The sequence below is a fragment of the Sceloporus occidentalis genome, unplaced genomic scaffold (genome assembly GCF_023333645.1).
Source record: "Sceloporus occidentalis isolate IW3139 unplaced genomic scaffold, rSceOcc1.0.p SCAF_5, whole genome shotgun sequence".
NCBI lineage: Eukaryota > Metazoa > Chordata > Lepidosauria > Squamata > Phrynosomatidae > Sceloporus > Sceloporus occidentalis.
The window spans coordinates 165,990,559-166,012,398 of record NW_028316985.1 but is presented as its reverse complement, the minus strand read 5'-3'; the positions used below and the strand labels follow the sequence as shown (position 1 = coordinate 166,012,398).

General features: G+C 38.2%; 1 protein-coding gene across 5 annotated transcripts in view; it reads right to left on the bottom strand.

The window, feature by feature from the left end:
• PPP3CA (protein phosphatase 3 catalytic subunit alpha) overlaps positions 1 to 21,840 on the bottom strand; it is a 226,921-nt gene that overhangs the window by 28,309 nt on the left and 176,772 nt on the right. For all 5 annotated transcript variants that reach the window (XM_089526057.1, XM_089526058.1, XM_089526060.1 and 2 more), the window contains exons 7-10: positions 16,825 to 16,902; positions 12,721 to 12,815; positions 6,151 to 6,276; positions 2,178 to 2,252 (exon numbers count right to left, since the gene is read on the bottom strand). In XM_089526057.1, coding sequence (XP_089382183.1) covers positions 2,178 to 2,252; positions 6,151 to 6,276; positions 12,721 to 12,815; positions 16,825 to 16,902 — 374 coding nt within the window. The remainder of the gene's footprint in view (positions 1 to 2,177; positions 2,253 to 6,150; positions 6,277 to 12,720; positions 12,816 to 16,824; positions 16,903 to 21,840) is intronic.

Below are 21,840 nucleotides of genomic sequence, written 5' to 3'. Positions count from 1 at the left end.
AACTTACACACACACACACACACACACACACACACACACACAGTATATGATAAATCTATTTTACTAGTTCTAATTTCCCCCTTAACTGAATCCAGTCTGCATTAGTTGGACCACTTTTTCCAAAGTAATCTCAAGGTTATAACAACCAGACTGTGGAATCAAGGTCCAGATTCCTATCTGATTACTAACTATTTGGCTTTGGTGTATTGTAGGGATGTCACATTCCTATAAATTTAAATTTACAAAATTCTGTACATAGGCAGAGACACCAGGGATTTAAGTCTCTCTCCACTGTTTTTCGCTTTGTTCAACCCTTGAATATTTCTTTAATACAAAAAGTAATTCAGGATTCCAAAGACTCCAAGTTGGCCTTTTATTACTGCATATTGCACTTCTCTCTCTCTCTCTCTCTCTCTCTCTCAACTATATACGCATAAAAGCACAAATGATCATCTTTTAGTACAAATAAGAGACAGCCACACATCAGGCCTCTGTGCATACCAGGGGATGGGGGGAGAATGTGGAGGAGAGAAAGATTTTTTTAAAGGTATCTCATATGGGTGGTGATCACATATAATAGCTGTTTAGTAAACCAAGCCAATTTGTAGATCCTATTTAGATAGGTGGTATGGAGTAAATGGTATTCACATTCTATTTCTTTTACACACTGCTGTATTCAAAGTCATGTTTTCTATGAAGCAAAAGAGACCATCTGACAAAACAATCATCAGACAGGGGAATACCCCGTGGTAGTGGAAAAGCAGGTGGGAGGGGAAAATGTCACAGAATAATAGTGGGTATTGGATTCGGAAAATGTCCCAAAGTGTGTATTCCTTAGGGCTAGCCTGCCATTATCCAAACAGTCTGCATGTTGTTAGTGGGAGAGAAAAAGGTAGACTGGAATGGGAAATAGAATTCCCTACTTTGAGAAAACGACAAGGTAGAATTCTGTAACACTCCTTATACGGTGTGATTGGAGACATACTAGTTGACTTCCTTCCCCTTTCTGGACTGGTACATATTACTTCCGAGCCAGCTGGCCTATTTGGGACATGAACTGGGCTAATTTAACCTGATTTGGCCCTGAGCAAAATTAATCCAATTTGCTTTAGACTTCAGGATTTCTCCAAAGTAGTTTCACAGCCCTAGTTTAGAAAAAAGATTAGTTTAGTCCTCTATTCTACCTCCTGATCTGGTTAGCCAAACATCCCTTGAAAGTTCATAAGCAGGACATGAAGGAGAGACACATAATTGCTTTGTTTCCAAGTGTTTGGGCCCTTTCAGGCTAATGTAGACTAGTAATAGTGGATAATCATATCTTGTACACATTCATCTAAACAATTTAAGGTGGCAGCATAATTACATATTCTGGTAATTAATTCCATGCACTATAAGATAAATAAAGATAAAAATAAAGCTTATGAGGGTTTCCTGTCTTATCTGTAGGCTTGACATAATTGGATTGGAGCATGTATATGTGCATGGAGTGGGGTAGGAGAAATGACAGTATGTGGATGACCCTGTACTGCTCCAAGACTGATCTATACAAAGTTCACATCCTAATTGCATCCTTCCCAATAAGTGACAGTAAGCTTCCTAAACCAAAATGCCTAACATGATTGATATTAGTTTGCTAAGTAAAGCTAAAGCTTAAATGCAATTTCTAGTAAGACCATTTGATCAACTGGATTTACATATCTGCTCACTTACCATTCAGCAAGTCATTCTGTGGGCCTGTTTTAGTTAAAACTAACCATTCCTTTTAGTCCTAAACATTCTGGACCAAATCAGGTAATTTTCCTCCTTAAATCACTCCCCATGATATGCTGTTCATGTAAATGACAAGTACCATTCTACACAGTATGGCTTCCTTATTTAGCAACCTTATGATGCACCTAACAGGCACAGAAAAGATATTTTAATACTAAGTGACATTTTGGTTTGAAGAAGAGGGGAAAAAAGGACAGATTTTTCATCTCTCTTTACAAACCATGCACACAAGCACACATTATCTAGCAAGAACACTCTTTTAAGCAGCCTGATAAAAACAAAAAACCCATCAAATCAACAGAGTTCCACCCAGAGGAGGAACTAGTCTTATGATTAATAAAAAAACATTTTGCAGGCAAAAATGTTAATCAAAGCAAACCACTGCATCAGAGGACACAGGCTCTTACCATCAAAGCCATCTTCCTCTGTTCCAAGTTCATCATCTGAGCAGATGTTCAGCACGTTCACCAGCATCTCTGTCACTGCAAGGGAAACCAGATGGGAGCCATGAGAGAAACAGAGACTTCCAAAAGGATAGTTAGAGCGAAAAATAACATCACAAAATGAGGACTGGCTGCAGTCCCCTAGGGAGTTAGAATCATAGTATCATAGAGTTGGAAGCGGCCTTACTGACCATTAGGTACAACCCTCTGCTCAGTGCAGAATCTCCAGATAAAGCTTCCCTAGCAGGTAGCCATCCAGCATCTTTTTGAAGACCTCCAGAGAAAAAGACCCCCCACCTCTTTAGGCCATTGGTTCCACTGCTGAACTGCTCTCACTGTCATGAATTCCTTCTATTGTTCAACTGAAATCTCCCCTCCTGTATCTTAAAACCATCAGATCTAAATCTTCCCTCTGAGACAGCAGAGTATAACCCTGCACCTTCCTTTTTGTGCAGCCTTTGAGATATTTAAAGAGTGCAGTCACATCACCCCATAATCTTCTCTTCACCAAACTGAATATGCCCAACTCCTTCAACATCTCCTGATACGTTTTGTTCTCCATACCTCTTATCATCCTTGTTGCTCTTCTCTGAACTCACTCCAACTTGTCTACATCCTTCTTAAAATGAGGCACCCAGAACTGTACACAGTACTCCAGATGAGACCTGACCAGTACAGAATATAGGGGGACTATTACTTCCCTTGACTTGGAAACTATGCTTCTATTAATGCAAGCTAAGAAAGCATTTGCCTTCCTTGCCACATCACACAGATGGATCATGTTCAACTTATGATCAACAATAATTCTAAAGTCCTTTTCACATGTAGTAGTGCTGAGACAAGTAACCCAAGTGTGCATTTAGTTTTTGTGGCATAAATGTAGACTATTTGTATTTTTATCTATTTAATTCCATTTTATTAATTTCAGACCATTTTTCTAGTTTATTAAGGTCCTTTTGAATTCTGTTCCTACCTTCCAATGTGTTAGCTACCCCTCCCAGCTTTGTATCATCTGCATGTGACAAGGATTCCCTCCTCCCTGACATCTAAATAATTGATAAAAATACTGAAGAGTAGAGGTCCAGGACAGAACCCCGTGGCACTCTGCTTGAGACCCCCCCTTCCAATTTGAACAACAGCCACTGGTGCCAATGCTTTGAGCATGGTTTTTCAACCAATTATGGATCCATCTGATACTGTGTCTATCTGTTTCATATTTAGTCAGCTTGATAATCAAAATATGATGGGGGACCTTATCAGATGCTTTGCCGAAATCCAAATAAATGACATCCATGGCATTCTCACCATCTACTAAACTAGTCACCCAATTTTAAAAAAAGATATAAGGTTAGTTTGGCAGGATTTGTTCTTGACAAACCCATGCTGGCTTCTACTAATCACTGCATTATCATCAAGATACTTGATATCATGTATAATCTGTTCTAATATTTTTCCTGGTACTGAGGTCAGAATGACAGGATCTTTTTCCCCTTTTCCTTTTTTGAAGAGAGAGAGAGAGAGAGAGAGAGAGAGAGAGTATTTGCATGTCCTCAGTACTCTGGCACCTCACCTGTTCTCCAATATTGTGCAAAAATGATGGCAAGTGGTTCTGTGTTTGTGTCAGCAAGTTCTTTCAATACTCTGGGCTGCAATTTATCTAAACCTGAAGATCTAAACTCATATAGGCTAACTAGGTGATTGTTGACTACTCCTAACCAAGCTTGATTTGCAACCTGGATTCTTTGTCAAGGTTTCTGCTGATGCATGGAAGCACACAGTCCTCCTTTTGGGAAAAATTGAAGGAAAATAGGTATTGAGCATTTTTCTCACTTTTCACTGCCATCTGTTAGCATTTTACCATCTTTGTTGAGCAGTAGTCTTACTATTTCCTTCGTCATTTTGATGATTTGAACATAGTTGAAAATCCCTTCTCGCTGCTCCTTGCTTGCCTCACTAGCCTCAGATCAGTTTGTGTTTTAGCTTTCCTTACATTATTCCTGCAGACCTGGACTATCCTTGATGATTCGTCCTTCTGTTCATTATAGAAGCTCTTTTTTCTTTTCGGTTCCTCCTTTACTGTGATTAGATTTTTCAGATGTTTCCCACTTTTTTTATTTCATGGAATTGTTTGTGACTGTGCTTTTAGTACTTCCTTCTTCATGAAATCCCACCAGTGCTGGGTGTCTTTTTTTCTTTAGCATTTATAGCCTTATTTAGCATTTATAGCCATCCCTGAGCTTGATAAAAGGTGCTTTCCTGAAATCCAAGGTTCATGTTTGACTATACTTTTCTTTGGTTTGTCCACAGTCATGAATTCTAGGATTACATGGTCATTTCCCCACCCCCTGCAAAGTACCAATTGTTTTGATTCTAGTGGTGGCCTCCTCCCTACTGGTTTGGATGAAGTTCAGGACTGCTAGTTTCCTTGTTCCTTCCACCAACTTTTGAAAGAGGAAATTATCAGCAAGGCACATCAGGAATTTGTTGGTGAGCCTGTGCTTAGCAGCGTTAGTTTCCCAGCAGATATCAGGATAACTGAAGTCCTTATAGCGACCAGTTCTTGCTTCAGTGAGATTTCTGAGATTTGTTTCAGAAAAGCATCATCCACCACCTCATCTTGGTTTGGTGGAAGGTTGGCAGTTCAAGGCCTAGGTGCTGTATGATGGAGTGAGCTCCCATCCCTAGTCCCAGCTTCTGCCAACCTAGCAGTTCAAAAGCATGCAAATGCAAATAGATAAATAGGTACCACTCCGATGGGAAGGTAAACAGCATTCTGTGAAGTCATGCTGGCCACATGATCATGCACTAGTCTCTGACAACGCTGGCTCTTTGGCTTAGTAATGGAGATGAGCACCACCCCCTATGGTTGGATATGGCTTGACCAATTTTCAATGGGGAATATTTTTATCTTTCACTTTTAGTAAACCCCTACCACAATGTTTTGTTTTGTTTGTTTGTTTGTTTTTACTCTTCACTGGTCATTTATTTTATGCTCTCCACTGGTCCAGTTTGATCATTCACTTGGATTTCTGTACAACTGAAATTGTCTTTGATATATAATGCTACTCCCTCTCTTTTTCTTCCTAAGCTATTCTTTTTGAACAGATTATAGCCTTTGATTGTTATTTTCCAATCATGGGAATCTTCCCACAAGTCTTTGCTATACCTATAAAGTCACATCTAGCTTCACATCTAGCTGTATTAGGACTTCAAGCTCATCTTGTTGGTTTCCCAAACTCTACGTAATGGTGTACAGATGTCTAAAGCATTATTTGTTCTCATCTTGTATTCCTCTCTGAGTTTTACTGCAGCTTTCATTCTCTCTCTGTTTCTCCTGGAGTTGCACAAGTTGAATATCCCATATCTTTAATTCTGAAATCCAAAATACTCTTAAGATCCAAAACTGTAGATGGTTGAGATAGTGAAATCTTTGCTTTCTGATGGTTCAATACACACAAACTTTGTTTCATGCACAAAATTACTAAAAATCGTATGTAGAATATTATGCATAAATTTACCTTCAGGTTATATTTATAAGGTGTATGCAAAACATAAATGACGTTTATGGAAACACCAAGACTGCATTCATATGGTGGCAAAGACTCTAAATTGAGCTGGCCTCACTGACCCCACTGGGAATTAAATTACAAAGATGTGCTACCAATCACAAACAAACAAACAAACAAACAAACAAACAAACCAAAAAGATAATGATCCATGCACTGACTCAGGAAAATAAGAAAGCCCTTTCTGCTGAGTATACTGCATACTTTTACATTCATGAAGAAAGTTCTCTTCTGAGTGGGGTCACAGATACATTTGAAATAACTCAAAATATTTTTCATTCCTGTCTGCCAGTGTTTTTTCAGTGAACAAACTATTCCCTTCATTGTGCTCCAGAGAGAAACTGTTTTCATGTAGAAAGCAATTTACATACCTTTCTCTCCAACAAATGGCAAAGACCAGGTAAAAACATCCATGAAATTTGGAAGCCAGTATGGATGAGGAGAACAGTTAAACTGTCTGATATTCATAACATTGTTCTCATATTTCAATACTGCAGCTGAAAAAGAGGAAGAAGAAATCTATTTAGCCATTTGCTATTGACATATTTCTGAGGCATGATCCTCTATTAAGGATAGTTAGCTGGGATCAAACTTAAGAAAGATTGTGTGGCACAATGTCTAAGAAACTGAGGCTGCATCTGCACTGCAGAAATAACGCAGTTTGACACTGCTCCAATTGTTGTGGCTCCATCCTATGGAATACTGGGATTTATAGTTTGTTGGCACCAGAGCTCTCTGACAGAGAAAACCTGTATCTCACAAAACTACAAACCCTAAAATTCTATAGCACTGAGCAATGGCACTGAGCAATGGCAGTTAAAACAGTATAAAACTTCATTATTTCTGTAATGCAGATGCAGCTTGATGTGCAAATCCAGAAGCCACCTCCAGTTTCCTTGTTGTCTGTATCATGAGTTCACTGGGTAGCCTTAAGAAAGTCACCCTTTCTTGGTGACTGAACCCTTTCTTGGTTCAGTTCCTTCATGCACCTTATGAAGACAACAATACACTTACTTTACTAGTTCGCTTTAAGGTTCACACCTAGGAAATACTCAGAAAAGGTCCTGAACAGTTTGAAGTATTATATAAAATGATGAGTGTTACTAGTAATGCTCAACATTCAACAACAGGCAAGATGTAAGGCCTCTTAAATTATGATCTGATGAAATACTTACAGGCCATCCTTCTGCGGTGACTTCTGTAGCCCTCTTGAGTCCTAATTTGCATTTACTTTAATTAGCCCTCACTAGTTTGGGCAACAGACCTATTGAATCAACTGGGATTTGTTTAGTCAACACTTAAATAGGTTCCAGTTTACTGGACTTTAATTGGGATTAACAATCAGACTGGTATTCCAACTGTTGGCTCAGGGACAGGTAACTGGTGGGTTGTAACACTGTACTATAATCATACAACTATGGTTGTACAACTGTGATATGGCCAAAGTATGACAGTCTCAGTTTCGTCATCTTGGTTTCTAGGGAGAATTCAAGCCATACAACTATATGGTTAAAAATATTTAACAAGTGGATCTTGAAAGGAATGTTTGGTCTAAAGAATGGGTTTTGGGGAAAGCTTGAAAATCACCTAATTAAGGAAGTCATGGTTCCTCTACAATTCATTCCTATGGTAATCATTGAGTCATTAAACATGCTTTCCTCTCCCTAAGATGTTATTATTAATCTGAAGGACTGGAACTGGAGGAACAGTGCTAAGTACTATTCTGCTTGTAAAATAATTTTTCTTCTTCTTTCCTAATATACAGTCAGCCCGCTCTACACGGGCTTCCCTTATGCGGCTTCCAGCTTACACTGAAGCTGCAGTACAATTAAATGAATGGCACACTCCATTGTTTTCAATGGGGCAAAAGTATACGCAGTTTTCCCCTTACATGGGGGGCGGGGGGGGCTGACTGTATGCAAAGATATACTGGAGCAAGAGTGGCTCTCCCAGATGTTACTGAAGTGCTACTCCCATCAGCCCTAGCCAGCATAGTTCTTTCTTAGAACTGATTACAAGAGATGAAGTATTGGAGGGGGTACAGCCAAGCTGCACTGCAAGCTCTGAGGTGGAGTAGGGGCACATGCACACTACAGGACATGCTTCAACAGCTGGTTCACTTTGATGGGATAGAGATTCTGCTGTCTTTGATGGGGAGGCACTGTACCTCAGTAGCAGAATGTATGCTTTGCATATAAGTTAGGAGGCTCAATCCCTGGAATCAACTATTCAGGATCAACAATGAGGAGATCCAAGTGTAAAACCCATTGTCAAGCACAGCATTTTATTTATTTAATCAATTTATATACCGTTTACCATAATGAAAGGTTACATATCAATAGAGATAATGACAAATGTCAAAGCAATGATGATATCACAAAGCAGTACAACACTCTAAATCAGGTATAAAGCAGCTTCTTCTATCCTCTATAGTTGTGTGCAGTTCAGTGTATACAGCTGCATGTTTTTAAGGGAAGAAAGTCATTTCCAAAAGAACCTCCTATCATATTTAATCAGAAATTCATCAGATGAATTTATTAAAATTGCAATTGGGCAACTGTAAATGGACATGTCATGGATTAATGCAATCCGCTAACCAATTTAATTTAACTCATTAATTAGTGAACAACATCCTGATTAAATGTAAGCTATATGAAAATTAAAACATTTTCAGCAGAAGAGATTTCACAATATACATATTGAGATGACAAATTATATCTGTTAAGTTCTCTGATGTGTGTGTGAAGGTGTTTTGAAATCATTCTGAGAAAAAGTATTAACTGAACATGGGCCACAGAGCTAGAACAGAATATATTCATTTTTTCCCTCCTGGAATGTTGGTTTTCTGAACTAAAACAGCCACTGAAGCTGCTATTTGCTTTAGGGAAGAAATGGTGTGGAGAGAACAGGTTTTCCCTGACCTTCATGAGTAAAACCCTATGAGGCTGCTTTGTGATGCTAATAAATAATGAAGAAAAAAATGCCAAGCAGATCTATCTCCTATCTCTCATGGGACCCTGAGTCTACAGAGGAAAAACTCTGATATAATTCTGTGTGGCTAAAAAAATTAGTTGTAATGTTAGATTCCAACTCTACTTTCACGCTTATGTCCCTCTACTCACAGGATGAGCCACCAAGGTTTCTGTAGCACTAGTGTAGGAGATATAAAAATAACAGAACATATGTTGTTTTTCAAACTTCCCCTTAACATTAGTTATTTTAGGATGGATACATGCTCTGTTTTCTAGAAAAGGCAAAAAGGGCTGGCATATATATGCAAGCTATAAGCAAGTGAATAATTTCTGTGACCACTGTAAGTTACTTTCTGTACACATAAACACACACAGACAACAGACAAGCAATTTGATTAGTGAAATGAATTATCATGAAGAAATCTTTGTCTATATGGAGTTGATGAAGATACATGGTTCCCGATCCAGGAGGCTTTTAATATAATCTATATTAATGATGATTTTATAATTTTGCCTTTGTATATTTTTGTATTACTTGCTTGTCACTTGTATTCTATTTTAAATTTACTGTTATTGTAGTTTGTTTGTATTTTAACTTAATTATACTGAATTGTGATGGCTAATAGCTTTTAGCAATAAACAAACTTGGAACCCAAATTACTACTATTGCTGATAGTAGTGAAGATTCAGGTATTTTATGAAATGAATTGTTGATGTTCACATGGCGTCCAAAAATCCCTGAACTGGTCAAGCTGAGGGAGCATTACAGTTTGTGAAAACTTATAGGATATACTTTTAAAAGTAGCTCCAAAGAGATGTTTCCAAAATCTCATCAAATGTGGAGTTGGAGAACATGCATGTTTTCTGGGAGGGAGGGGGGAAATTTAAAAAGCCCAGGAATGATGGAACAATTTCATTCAAAGAATCTAAAAGCTACCCCAACTTACTTCCCATTATCACTGAAATTGCACTAAAATACAAGTAACTTCAAAACAATTTAAACTGCAAAGCCAAAAGCTTTCTTTAATTCAAAGGCCAAGGGTGCAAATAGGGAAACATATTTTACAACTGATCAATGTGAAAAGAACCAGCTACTCCTCCACCCCAAAAAATTAACCGAAAGCAAAGCACAGATGAAAGAAAGGGACCTTGTTCAATAAGCTCTCATGGTCTGATATTGTGGCGTTAAATCTATAGTGTTTAAGAACTGCCAATTTTCAAAGATTGTAGAAAACATAATTATACTGCCCATTAAGCTTTCAGAGAAGATTACATCAGTTCTTCCCAGAATTAATTCTTATTATGATCAAATTCAACTGAATGACCTGACTGCTTCTAGTACTTTGTAGAAGAAACAAATTTCTACCTACAGCAGAAATTGTGCAGGTCTTTATAATGTTATTCACCTCCTATTTTAAACCCTGACTAAATGTAACTGGGTTCTTTTGATTTTTGGAAAGAGTTAGAAAAGTGCATAGTAATTGGTGCATCTCTAGAAGGATAACATAGAACAGGACAATGTGCAGTAATGTTTAAACACACTGATTGGGGGTGGTAGAAACCCCTCTATGAGGAAAAGTTACAACTGTTGAACAGTTTTTCTTAGATAAAAAGGAAGATATGAAAAAAATGCAGTGTTTAGAGAAGAGGCGTTTTTAAAAGTCTTTTCTTCCAAAAAGGGAGACAAAAAGGGATAACAAAATTCAAAAAGCAGCTTAACAAAATAAAAAAGGGTAGTAAGTAATGATAACAGCTCCTTTTAAAAAGTTACTTTATAAAAATATACTTTATAGGTTGATGGTTATAGATTTGCGATCCAATAATATCTGGTGGGCCATAGTTTTGCAACCCACTCTAGACATAAATAGAAGATCATTAACACAATGCTTTCAGTGCAATCCACTTACACATTCTATTGAATGTGATCAAATGATGCATGATGTACATAAGTAAAGAAGTTAACTGGTCTTTATATATCATGGTGTATCTAAGTAACACGGTTACAATAAAAAGTAGCATTATTACTAGTTATGTTGTTTTGTAAAAATAACACCATTATACTCCAGGCTGTGGTGGTTGGTTGCTTCTACGCTTCTGGCATGATGAACCTGGTCTGAATTCTGTTTTGAACCTTAAAGGAAGTGCCCAAGGTGTTGAATCTACTTTGGAGATAGGTTTCAACACCCTGGATGGCTCCCTTGAAGTTCAGTCCAAAACCCAGAGCAGAACCACTGCCTCACTGACATGCATCTTGTTATCTGACTACCAGTCATTATCCTCAAATCTTGATACTGCTTCATGTTGTTGTGTGCTTTCAAGTGATTTCTTACTTTTGCCAACCCTAAGATGAACCTATCATAGGATTTTCTTGACAAGATTTGTTCAGAGAGGGTTGGGCATTGCTCTCATCTGAGGCAAACAGAACATGGCTTGCCCAAAGTCACTCAGTGGGTTTTCATAGTAATTCACACTCCCAGAGTCTTAGTCCAGAGCTGAAACCACTATACAACACTGGCTCTGTAATACTTTATAGGTAATGTCATTTTGAACACATTACTTCTATTTACCTAGTACATCTGGGAATGAGTAAAAAATAATTCAGTTCCAACTATATCTCTCAAGCCATGTCTTACCCCTTATTCTAAACAAATAACATAATTCCCTTGCATTTTATTTAAATCACTAGCTATACTGTATTTACTGGATGCAATTTTGTGTTTTCAAACAATTAGGAAGTGACAGGTCCCAGAAGATTTAGTGCATACTTGTTTATTAATCCTTCAGATTTTGTTCCCTGAACTGATACTGCTATTAGTCTGAATGGCAGTTAGTCCACAGCTCAAAGAGTTTCAATGTCATTAAAAGAGAATTTGATTTCATGTCAAAACTGACTGTAACCAACAGGTCAAAATAAATGCATTTCTCTTATTTATTTCTAGAGAAACCACAGATTTTCAGCTTGGAATATTTCTGTACAAGTGGATAACAACTTCGCAAAATTATATGTTATTTTATAATACACTGAACTATTAATTAAAATAGAAATGTTGGCTCTGGGGATCTGTTTCTCAGCCTTATTGCAATTATGTAAAAAAATATATATGAAATTGTACAATGCACCATTAAGTGCATTTATATCCATACACATGAGCACACAGACAAGCATGGACATAGCATAAATATATTCTCAATAAATGAAAATGTGGCCAATGTCAAATTTCCCATTAAAAATGATATGCACGGGCTGACAATATAAAAGCATTCAGCGGTTTATAGTTCCAGATGCAAATGCTAGAAATCCTGTTTTCTCACTATTTTTCAAAATATAGGAACAAAGGAAACCACTATATACAGTGGGTTCTTGTCATCTGCTGGGGTTTGGTTCCAGGACCTCCTGTGGATACCAAATCTGTGGATGCTCAAGTTCCACTAAATACAGAAGCACAGTAAAATGGTGTCCCTTATATAATATCCCAAAATCAAGGTTTGCTTTTTGGAAATGATATATATTTTCAATAATTTTCAAGCTGTGGCTGGTTGAATTAGGATCACAGAGTTGGTCCCAGGAAAGTCAGTACAGTACTGTCCACCCATCTAACACTTTGACCCTCCCCACCATAACTGGGGATGTCCGGAACTGAACTTGGGATCTTGTGCATTCAAGGCAAGTGTTCTGCCACTGTGCTAGATTCTTTCTGTCCCAAAATAAATTCCTTGGAGCATTTCTAAGTTTTTGGCCATTTACAGAAATTGTCCAGAATCCCCCAAAAAATACAGTTAAGTGTAAAAAGTCAATTTGCCAATATATTAATAGCTACTAGCACATTACAAATTATTGCATGTAAATTGTTCAAAATTCAAATTTATGATCAGCTAAGGGAAAGTTAACAACAGCTCAGCTAAATAATGTAAAACAGAAGTAGTTAAATTTAAGGTACAACAAGTCTGCAGTGGAAGAAGTGCTCTTACCTTTGTTATTGTATACATCTAGATAGTTTGGTGCTGAAAAAATTGTAATTAGTGAAGGGAAGCCTGTTGTCTGGCTTTTCCTGTACATACGATACCTATGACAAATTGAATAAGTACTCTTATTAGTATCATTAATTGCTCACATGGTAGTTGATTTAGACTTTGTTACAGATACATTTACATGGATGCGCATTACATGGAGTTGTGTGACTTACTTGTGCAATTATGTGCTCTATAGGATGCAACTCACCAAGTTCTATGGTTTCACCTCAATTATTACTTAAGGAATCTGGGGAAGAATACACACAAGACATACAAACACTGGACAAAGCCACTGAGATCTGGAAGGATTTCCTTCTATTTGTAACCGGCAGACATGGGGTGTATTCTGATGGGGATTAAGTATTTACAAATAATTCAGTTCTACTTTCTCCCATATTTGGATGTGTTTTCAATATCAACTTCATGAGAGTCATACCTTTCCCTAGTGCATTATGAAGGTTAATATCTCCCTTTAACTCTAATCCTGACTCTTGATCTGACTGTCCATTCATCAACAATGGCATTTTAAAAAAAGACTCAAGCACCATAATAATTCTGTGCAATTTATCTTTATTCTAAAAGTCCAGTACAAAGATAATTCAAGCTAATGGATATAGTCTTAGAGTGGGACTCATCACTGAAACTGGGAGTGAAATCAGCTTCCCCTGTGCACTCCAAAAGCTTTGTAACCCTCCAGAGAAAGATTATGAGTTATACTGAGGGCTGAAGGAGAGCAGGGAGGGAAAGAAAGTGAGAGCACACTAGTAGGCATGTTGGCAGGCATTTCATCATGCTAGGGTTCATCCACCAGCATGATATTGGATATCTTTGATTACAGACAGCTGCCAATGCCTTATTTGAATTTTGAATAGATTAAAGTTTTTCTCCAGCACCACAATGTATGAAAATCAAGGACTGACTGAGTATGTACAGCTATAATTATTTTAGTATCTTTCAGGCATAACAAACTGTTTTTAGGTCCTTTTCCAAATGTGAATAGCTACTTGCATTACATTATTTACAATAATGGGGCAGGGCCATCAGCACATGCTGCAATCCATGGATGGCTAGTCTACCGATATGGAGGGCCAACTGTACTATAATATATGTTGTTCTGAGTCTGTTTTTCTGGAGGTATTTTTTTCCTTTTTTCTTTTTAAAATTGGTGGAAATTTGTTAAGCCACCTTATGTCAAATATATGTAAAAATGATTTAAATATGACATGGCTTAACCTGGTTTAGTAGAACAACTGGTGGTTTTTAGGATTTGTTATATCTGTATAAAAAGTTAAAGAAAATAAGTATATCTTGATTAAAAATAGTTTCTAAGATAAAAATGGAAAGTTAAGATTAAGCTGCAAGTGGTCTTGCATAAAAGAAATAGAAGAGATGTAATATTTGTGGTAAATGCAATGATATAATTTGCCTTGTGTTTGTTTCTTTTGGGGGTATTTTCTCTCTCTTCTTAAACAGCTAGAACTTTATAAGAGATCTTAAGTCAAAAATAAGTAATAATGTTTTAAATAAGTGTAGTTTAAATAGTTGGGATTAAAGTCACCAAGGATAGAAGCTGAAAGTTACGATCATGTCATTTAAACTACTTGTATAGATATTAATATAGCCTCAAGGAGGTAGCTTTAGTATCTAACTATCACCAACAGTTGGCACGTTGGGAGTCAACTATTTAACTCCCCTCGTTTGTTTGTTTTTTTAGTTAGGTTTATCTTGTATTGTAGCATTATGTGTTTTATGTTATGCTTTGTGGAGTGGTCTTTCCTTATGTGTAATTTTATGCTATAAAATTAAAAGATAAAGGTATTCCCCATTGACAAGGTTGTCAAGTTGTGTCCAATCATAGGGGGCAGTGCTCATCTCTGTTAGTAAGCTAAAGAGCCAGTATTGTCAGAGACTACTCTGTGTTCATGTGGCCAGCATGACTGCACAGAATGCTGTTTATCATCCCACTGAAGTGATACCTATTTATCTACCTGCATTTGCATGCTTTCAAACTGCTAGGTTGGCAGAAGCTAGTGATCATGCAGCACCTGGGACTTGACAACCTGCAATTATCAGAGTCAGCATCTTAACCACTTCAGCCACCACATCCCTGTAAAATTAGCTACTGATATATATATATATATATATATATATATATATATATATATATATATATATATATAATTTTGTCAGGCCTTCCTTGAAGCCAGTTCTCCTATTCCTTCAAATATTTGCATGGAAGTGGACAGAGAAGCTGGTGTGAATTGTTAGCTGACATATTTAGAATAGCTTATGCCTGACCTATAATGGAGTATAGGGCCCAGTACAGACTGGGGCTTTGCACTGGTCTGCAGCTAAAAGTAGGGCTCGGGAGAGTGTAGTGTCCACATGCTCCGGAGCCCTACTACATGCCATGGGTGCCATCTTGGTGTGCTGCCGTTTACACGGCGTGTGCAACTATGATATATTTTGTGCATTGTGTTCAAATGACGCGGCGCACAAGGGACATCACAGTGCCACTCCAGGGTGCTTATAGTGCCTCGGCAGCGGTGGAGAAAGGAGCCGCATTTTGCGGCTCCTTTTCCCCAGTGCCTTGTTGCCGCGCCGTTTGGTTGACGCAGCCACAATCCAGGGAGAAACAGGCGGCCTCTGTCCACCCCTTTCTCCCAATCTGTATAGGTCCTAAATTTTTTAATGTGGGAAATACATATTCTAACTTTCTGAATTCTCTCTGTGCAGCGGGAGGCACGAAGCTTAGTAGCTCTCTGTTTATTTAAAGTGCTCTGCTAATGCATGAAGGAGCAACTTTCTAAAATGTCATCCAGGCTCTCTTTGCCTGATGCTTATTCTTCTAACCTGTCAGCAGCTAAAGAGGCATGGCTGGTTCTCTGAAGACCAGATTTTCAATGTATTGACTGAAGTGCACAGTAGATTGTGGCATTCTTTGCCATTCCAAGTGGACCTTCAAAAGGTAGGTGAAGGTACCTGGCTAGAGTCCAGTGGAAAGGCTTCTAGAGGCACTGGCTGAGTACCAAGGTCCCATAGCTCCTCCCTCCTTTTTCTATTTGGGGAAGTGAGAGAGTACTGCATCCAACTAATTTATACTCTCCAAACCATGATTCCTTTCCTGTCCTAAGAGGGTAGAGTATCAGGGACTAGAAATGTCTGGGAATTCTGCCAACACACACTCACACAGCTGATAAGAGCCTGCTGGACAAAAGGTAAACATGCCGAGCTGCCAAGAAGCAGTTCTCCAGCAACAATGTCAAACGAAGTTTGAACAGAGTAAGCCACAAGCCAGTCCAAAGTTCAGGATTACACAGAGCAATACTACCAGTCAAGTCCGAGGTCAAGAATACCAGAGGGTTGGTCAAAGTATCCGGTCTGAGGTCAAGGATTCAAAGGCAGTCAAGGGTCTAGGAAGCCAGGAGTCAGATCAAGCAGCATTCACTAATGAGAACCAATAGTCTTTGGCAAGAGAGCTCAGCGTCTGCCAGGTGCCTTATATCTAGCTCCCTTATCACAGCTGCTGATTGCCTAATGAGCGTTTCTCAGCAAGCCTCTTGGAATGCCAAAGGCACACCCTTTCTGATCTCCTCTGTCTAAAAGTAGGAACCTCAATGCTCTGCTGCTCTATGTCTCCCAAGTCTGGCACTTCTCCTGGGGCAAGGCTGGGTTGCTGAGCCCCAGGCTCCACTGGAGGAGATCCCACAGAGCTAGGGTCTGGCTGAGCCAAATCCACTGGGGCTGGGAGAGCAGAGCTGGGACCTGGCAGGGCAGAACTGGGGCCTGGCACAGTCTCAGGTTCCTTCTGCACCTGAGGAGCCGAGTCTTCCTCGTCATCCTCTGAGTCCTCCTTGTGGCTGCCATGACATGAAAGATACTTTAGCCAAGAATCCAAATAGACTGGCTCAAGCTGGTTGGCTAAATTTGGTCAGTTAGCCAGAGTGTCCTCATAGTATCTTTTAATGTTTTTAGGAGAAAACCTTAGCAGACCTGAACAGAAATGTACAGACAGTGATGTGCAGGAACATTATTTATTCAGAAAGAAAAAAAAATGCTCACCCGGCATCCTGGGCTTCATGGGCTCGAAGTATAGATAATAAGTTATTGTGCTGTAGGAAGTCGCATACAGCAGGGTAACTGTAAGATATAGAGGGAAAGTCATTAATGAAAAGATCAGAGGCAATACATTTGTGTCTTATTTGACTGAACGGGTATTGGTTCTGGTTAAAGAATATTGAAAAATTGTATTTTACCGTATAAAAACACGTACCTCTTATACTGTCTCAAAACAATGTCATTTAATTGCAAAAGTCTAGAATGGCACTGGACAAATTCAGACAAAACAGGATATTCCCAGTGTTCTGGGGGATTATTCTGTGCAAAAAACACTGTGCGGAAAACACATTTCCTGTCATAAAACAGTGCCTGCTGCACAATAAAAAATGTGTGTTTTTATGGAGATAAATTCCCTAGAAACAAAACAAACAGCTTCATTTATATACCACTTCTTACTGAACTAACAGTGTCTAAGCAGTTTACAACTGTACGCTAATTGCCCCCAACAACCTGGGTACTTATTTTAGCGACCTTGGAAGAATGCAAGCCTGAGTCGAGCTTCAGCCCTTTTGCTGGTATTGAACTTGCAACCTTATGGTTTTGAGTGAGTGGCTGCAGTACAGGCATTTAACCACTGCGCTACCAGGGCTCCTGTGTAGAACACTGTGTAACTCTGAGAGAAAAATGCACTGCAATCTTGATGCAGCATTGTTCTTCCCAACTGTTTCCCAAATGTTAGAAGAATCCTAGAAAACTTCACAAGCTGTGAAGACCAGGAAAATACTGTGTAGCAATCTTCACACTCTCCTGCAGCAGGGATAAAAGTACAGGAATTACTCACACTTCCATGTGAGAAAGTTATAAGCAATTTCTTCAGTCCCCAATAAGGGCTCCTCTATGAGTTATCTTTACCTAGCCCAGGTTTACACACAGAACCTTTCAACTGAATAAAGGTTTCAGCATGTTTTGTGTTACCAAAAACCAAAACCAAAACAAAACACATGTTGAAAACTTCAAGTATGAAGATTCATCACAGTGAACTGGCCTCTAGTACTGAGAAATAAGGACCAACCCCTAAGTGGTCATAATCAGAATAAATACCAAGTCAACAACTTTGTTTCCTAACTACTATAGTTTTGTTTTCTTGACCATCCTTTTGTTGTTCTCCAGTCCCTGCCCTCTTCCAATGATCTACATGCCACTTTATTTATTTATTTACCTGAGACTCGGTTTACAGAAATTAATGCAGAGTTGGAAATTAAAAGAGATTAATAAAGTGCATGTACAATCCAGTAAAAATGTTAATAACATGACTTTTTATGTCAGTAGCTTTAAGCATACTTGCCATAGATACATGAAATCATACATACATAGCAAGATGCTATGGGTAGTTCATTCAGTCAGAAGCAAATAGAACATTTTTTGTATAAACCGCCCCCCATCCTTGAAACTACTTGATTAAATTTTATAGTTATGGATAAAATTTTAGTCTAATAATTGGTTACATGAAACAGTTAAATGTTTTTAATCAGTTAAACAAGTGCTTCTGATTAATGGGGCTATTTGATAGAAGCTACATTTTGTGCAAAGCAGGAGTAAGCAAAAGATCTTTTGTAGTCAAATTAATTGCTGGAAAACTGTTTATACTCATATCAAGTGAAATATATGCTTGTCTCATACTAAGATGTCAAGTTTATAAACCTATTACTATTTTAAATTAAGTGAACTTTAATTCTGAAAATACCTTTGTCATTTATTTAAATGCACATTCTTCACTATGGAGCATGACACCTAAACAAAATCTATGGTCCTTATTCAAATGATGTTTGTGTTTGTGCATGTGCCTTCAAGTCATGTAGTCAACTTATGGTAACCCAGTAAATTTCATAGGGCTTTTCTTAGACAAGGAATATTCAGAGGTGGCTTTGCCAGCTCCTTCCTCTGAAATATAGCCTACAGTACTTAGCTTTTGCTGGCAATCTCCCATCCAATCAGGGATGCTGCTGCTTCATTTCCAAGATCAGACAGGATCTGGTGCCTTCAGAGTATTTAGGCCCTATTAGATTAGCCTTGAACTATTCCTGTCCATGACACTAGTGCCTTGCTTGAAGTTGAAGGCTTGTAACACATAATTACTGAGCTTGAAAAATAGGGACACATTTCAGTGTGAGTTCTCTTACCCCTGAAATGAGTTTCTACCTGCCATTTAAGAAGAATATATAATCTTTACAAGACCCAAACAACGTGAGTCTGGCTGCTGGGAAAACAAAGCAAATACAACACTTCTGGGTAATAAAACTTATGTGTCTGACAAAGACAAAGAGCAATTTACTGTAGGAATGGAGAACCAGAGTTCCAGAAAAAAGCACACGATTCTCACCAGAACCTGGATGGCCACCTCCATTTTTGTACTTAAAAAAGGATCTTTGCATTTTTTGGGGTGCAAAGGAGCAGTTTGGTCATGATTGTTTACCACATCCCAAGCTGTTTTAGGCCCAGGACATGACTGGAAGTCACTTTTGTTTTGAAAAATCTCCTTAGGGCATAAAACAACTTGGTATAGGGAACAGCAAAATCCTCCCATGACTCTCCTAAAGACTTTGATGGTGTTGGTGGGTTATCAGTGCAGGTAAAAAAAGTTTAACATAAAGATGGAAAATAAAAAAAACTAGTAAACTGATTTGAAATCAGGACTGATACATAATCAATATGCCTCTGTATTTAACACACTCCAGTGTTATGTACTGCTGGTAGACTTCTCATGAACAATTAATTAGCCAGTGTGTGAATATAAGGTTGGAGTAGATGGGCCTTAGTCTAATCCACTGTGGCTCATAATTTTTTATGGTGAAAAACATGGGGGGGGGGGGAATGGAGGTGTGGAATTATATTACTGTTTTGGAACCCATTATCTGGATGACCAATGACAAAAGAAGCCAACATTGCTTCCTGAAGCAGAGTCCAAATTAACCATCAGCCCATGGGCAAAATATGCAGCTGCTTCCAACTTCCTCAGTGGCCCCTGAAATTGCAGAATCCTCATTCATCTTAGTTCCCCAGGTTTTGATATTGCTATAGCTATATCACCATGTCATAGCAATCTCCATAGAGATCACCAGGAAATAGGAACGACATTCACTTATTCCTCTTGCCACTCCTGTGCTCCTTAGATCTTAGTGACAAAGTTCTTCCTAAAAACTTCCACTGAAGAGCTCTCACTAAAACCCACACAAGGTAGCAGATGAATGCATACACAGAGTGGAAGTGGGGAGGCAAGATCATTTAGACACCTCCAAAATAAAATTTCCATTTATGGCAAACTATATTTTTTAATTTTTCAGCATAGAATTTTCAGCATATTTGCTATGTGCAAAGAGATGCAAGGTTTTTTCTTCCACAGTGACACAAACTCTATTATTAATGGTGATTATAATGCAGTTGGCTTTCCCCCCATGTTTCACTGAATGTGAAAAATTAATTTCCCTAGAGCCTGGCTTTACCAGCTAAAACTATTATGCACAATAGACCCAGTGCTTAAAAACCAGCTTGTAAATTTGAGAAGCTTGTTTTTTTTTAAAGAAATAATGAAACTATTTGCTAGCTTGACAGTGTCAGCTGCTGCAAGAGTTTTCTCACATTAATCAGTCCTCTCAGAGGTTTCTCTCTAATGCATTGAAAAACATGAGGCTGTGAAAGATTTTCTTGTTTTCTGAAACAGATCTGGCTTTAAGAACTTTTAAAAATCTGGGACTTTTCCTCCCTTCTCTAAAATATACAGATACAAGGAATAATTATATTCATAACGAATTTATAAAGTCAAGCAGAAATTATATTTAATAAAATGTTTCTAAATCATTATTTCAAAGCTGGTTACCAAGAGAATATGGCTCTACATACAGATGCCAGGGAAAGTAAGATGGAGGGTGAGGTTGCACTCATGTCCTGGGTGGGTCTTGAGAGGACATATGACTGGTTACTGTACGAACCAAATGCTGAACTAGATAGGCAGTCACTTTTTAAACAGCTTTACTATTGTGAGTGTTTTGGATAACAACTCTGTGCCCTCCAGATAACATATGACTATATTATCCCTAGCCAGCACATCCCGCACCACTGGATGAGGAACAATGACAGTTGTACTCCAGCATATCTGAAAGCCATCACATTGATATAGTAATGTACATCTCTAATAATAGTGCTGATGGAAGTGTGATGATTATCTACTACAAATCTTCTTCCCTAGGAGATAATACTTTATCAAAGTAAACACTTAAACACACAACTACCTCATCACCAACCTCAATTTAACTTTACCATTCAGGTTATGGTGGGCCACAATAACAAATAAGTAACCTCTTGAATATACTGCTGTCAGCAATCTTCAAGTCATGCAGCTGTCAATTTTACATTTAATAAAACAAGTAAGAAAATGTTGATTGATCAAATCAAGAGTCCATCATGTCAATATTTTCTTTTTAATGGTAGCTATCCAGATGCTTCTGAGAAACCAACACTAGGACACAGAGACAACAGCTTTCTCTTGCTCTTTCTTCCCCAGCAACAGATATTCAGGGGAATGCTTTTCAGCTAAATGGAATCTCCATCCTCATTCATGGCTAATACACACTGATAGACCTGGCCTCCATAAATCTGCCTAATGCCATTTTAAAGTCATCTAAGCCTACAGATATCACAGTGTCTTGAGCATCAGATTCCATAAAATAATTATGCAGAACGTTAAGAAGTTATTTATTTTGTCCACCCTGAATCTATTTCCAATCAGTCTGACTGGGTGACTGTGTTAAAAGTATCAGAGGGGAGCAAAATTTATCTCTCTGTACTTCATATTTAACTTGATAACTTTCTGCCACATTTCCTGTCCATCGTCTTTTTTTTATCTCACTTTTCACTGTTCTTTGTAGGGAAAGATGCCCAAATTCTTAAATCATGCTATTTATCCCTTTCAAATGCTTATTTCTAGATTTAGTGTCTTACTTGGAGAACATAAAACAGAGTGGA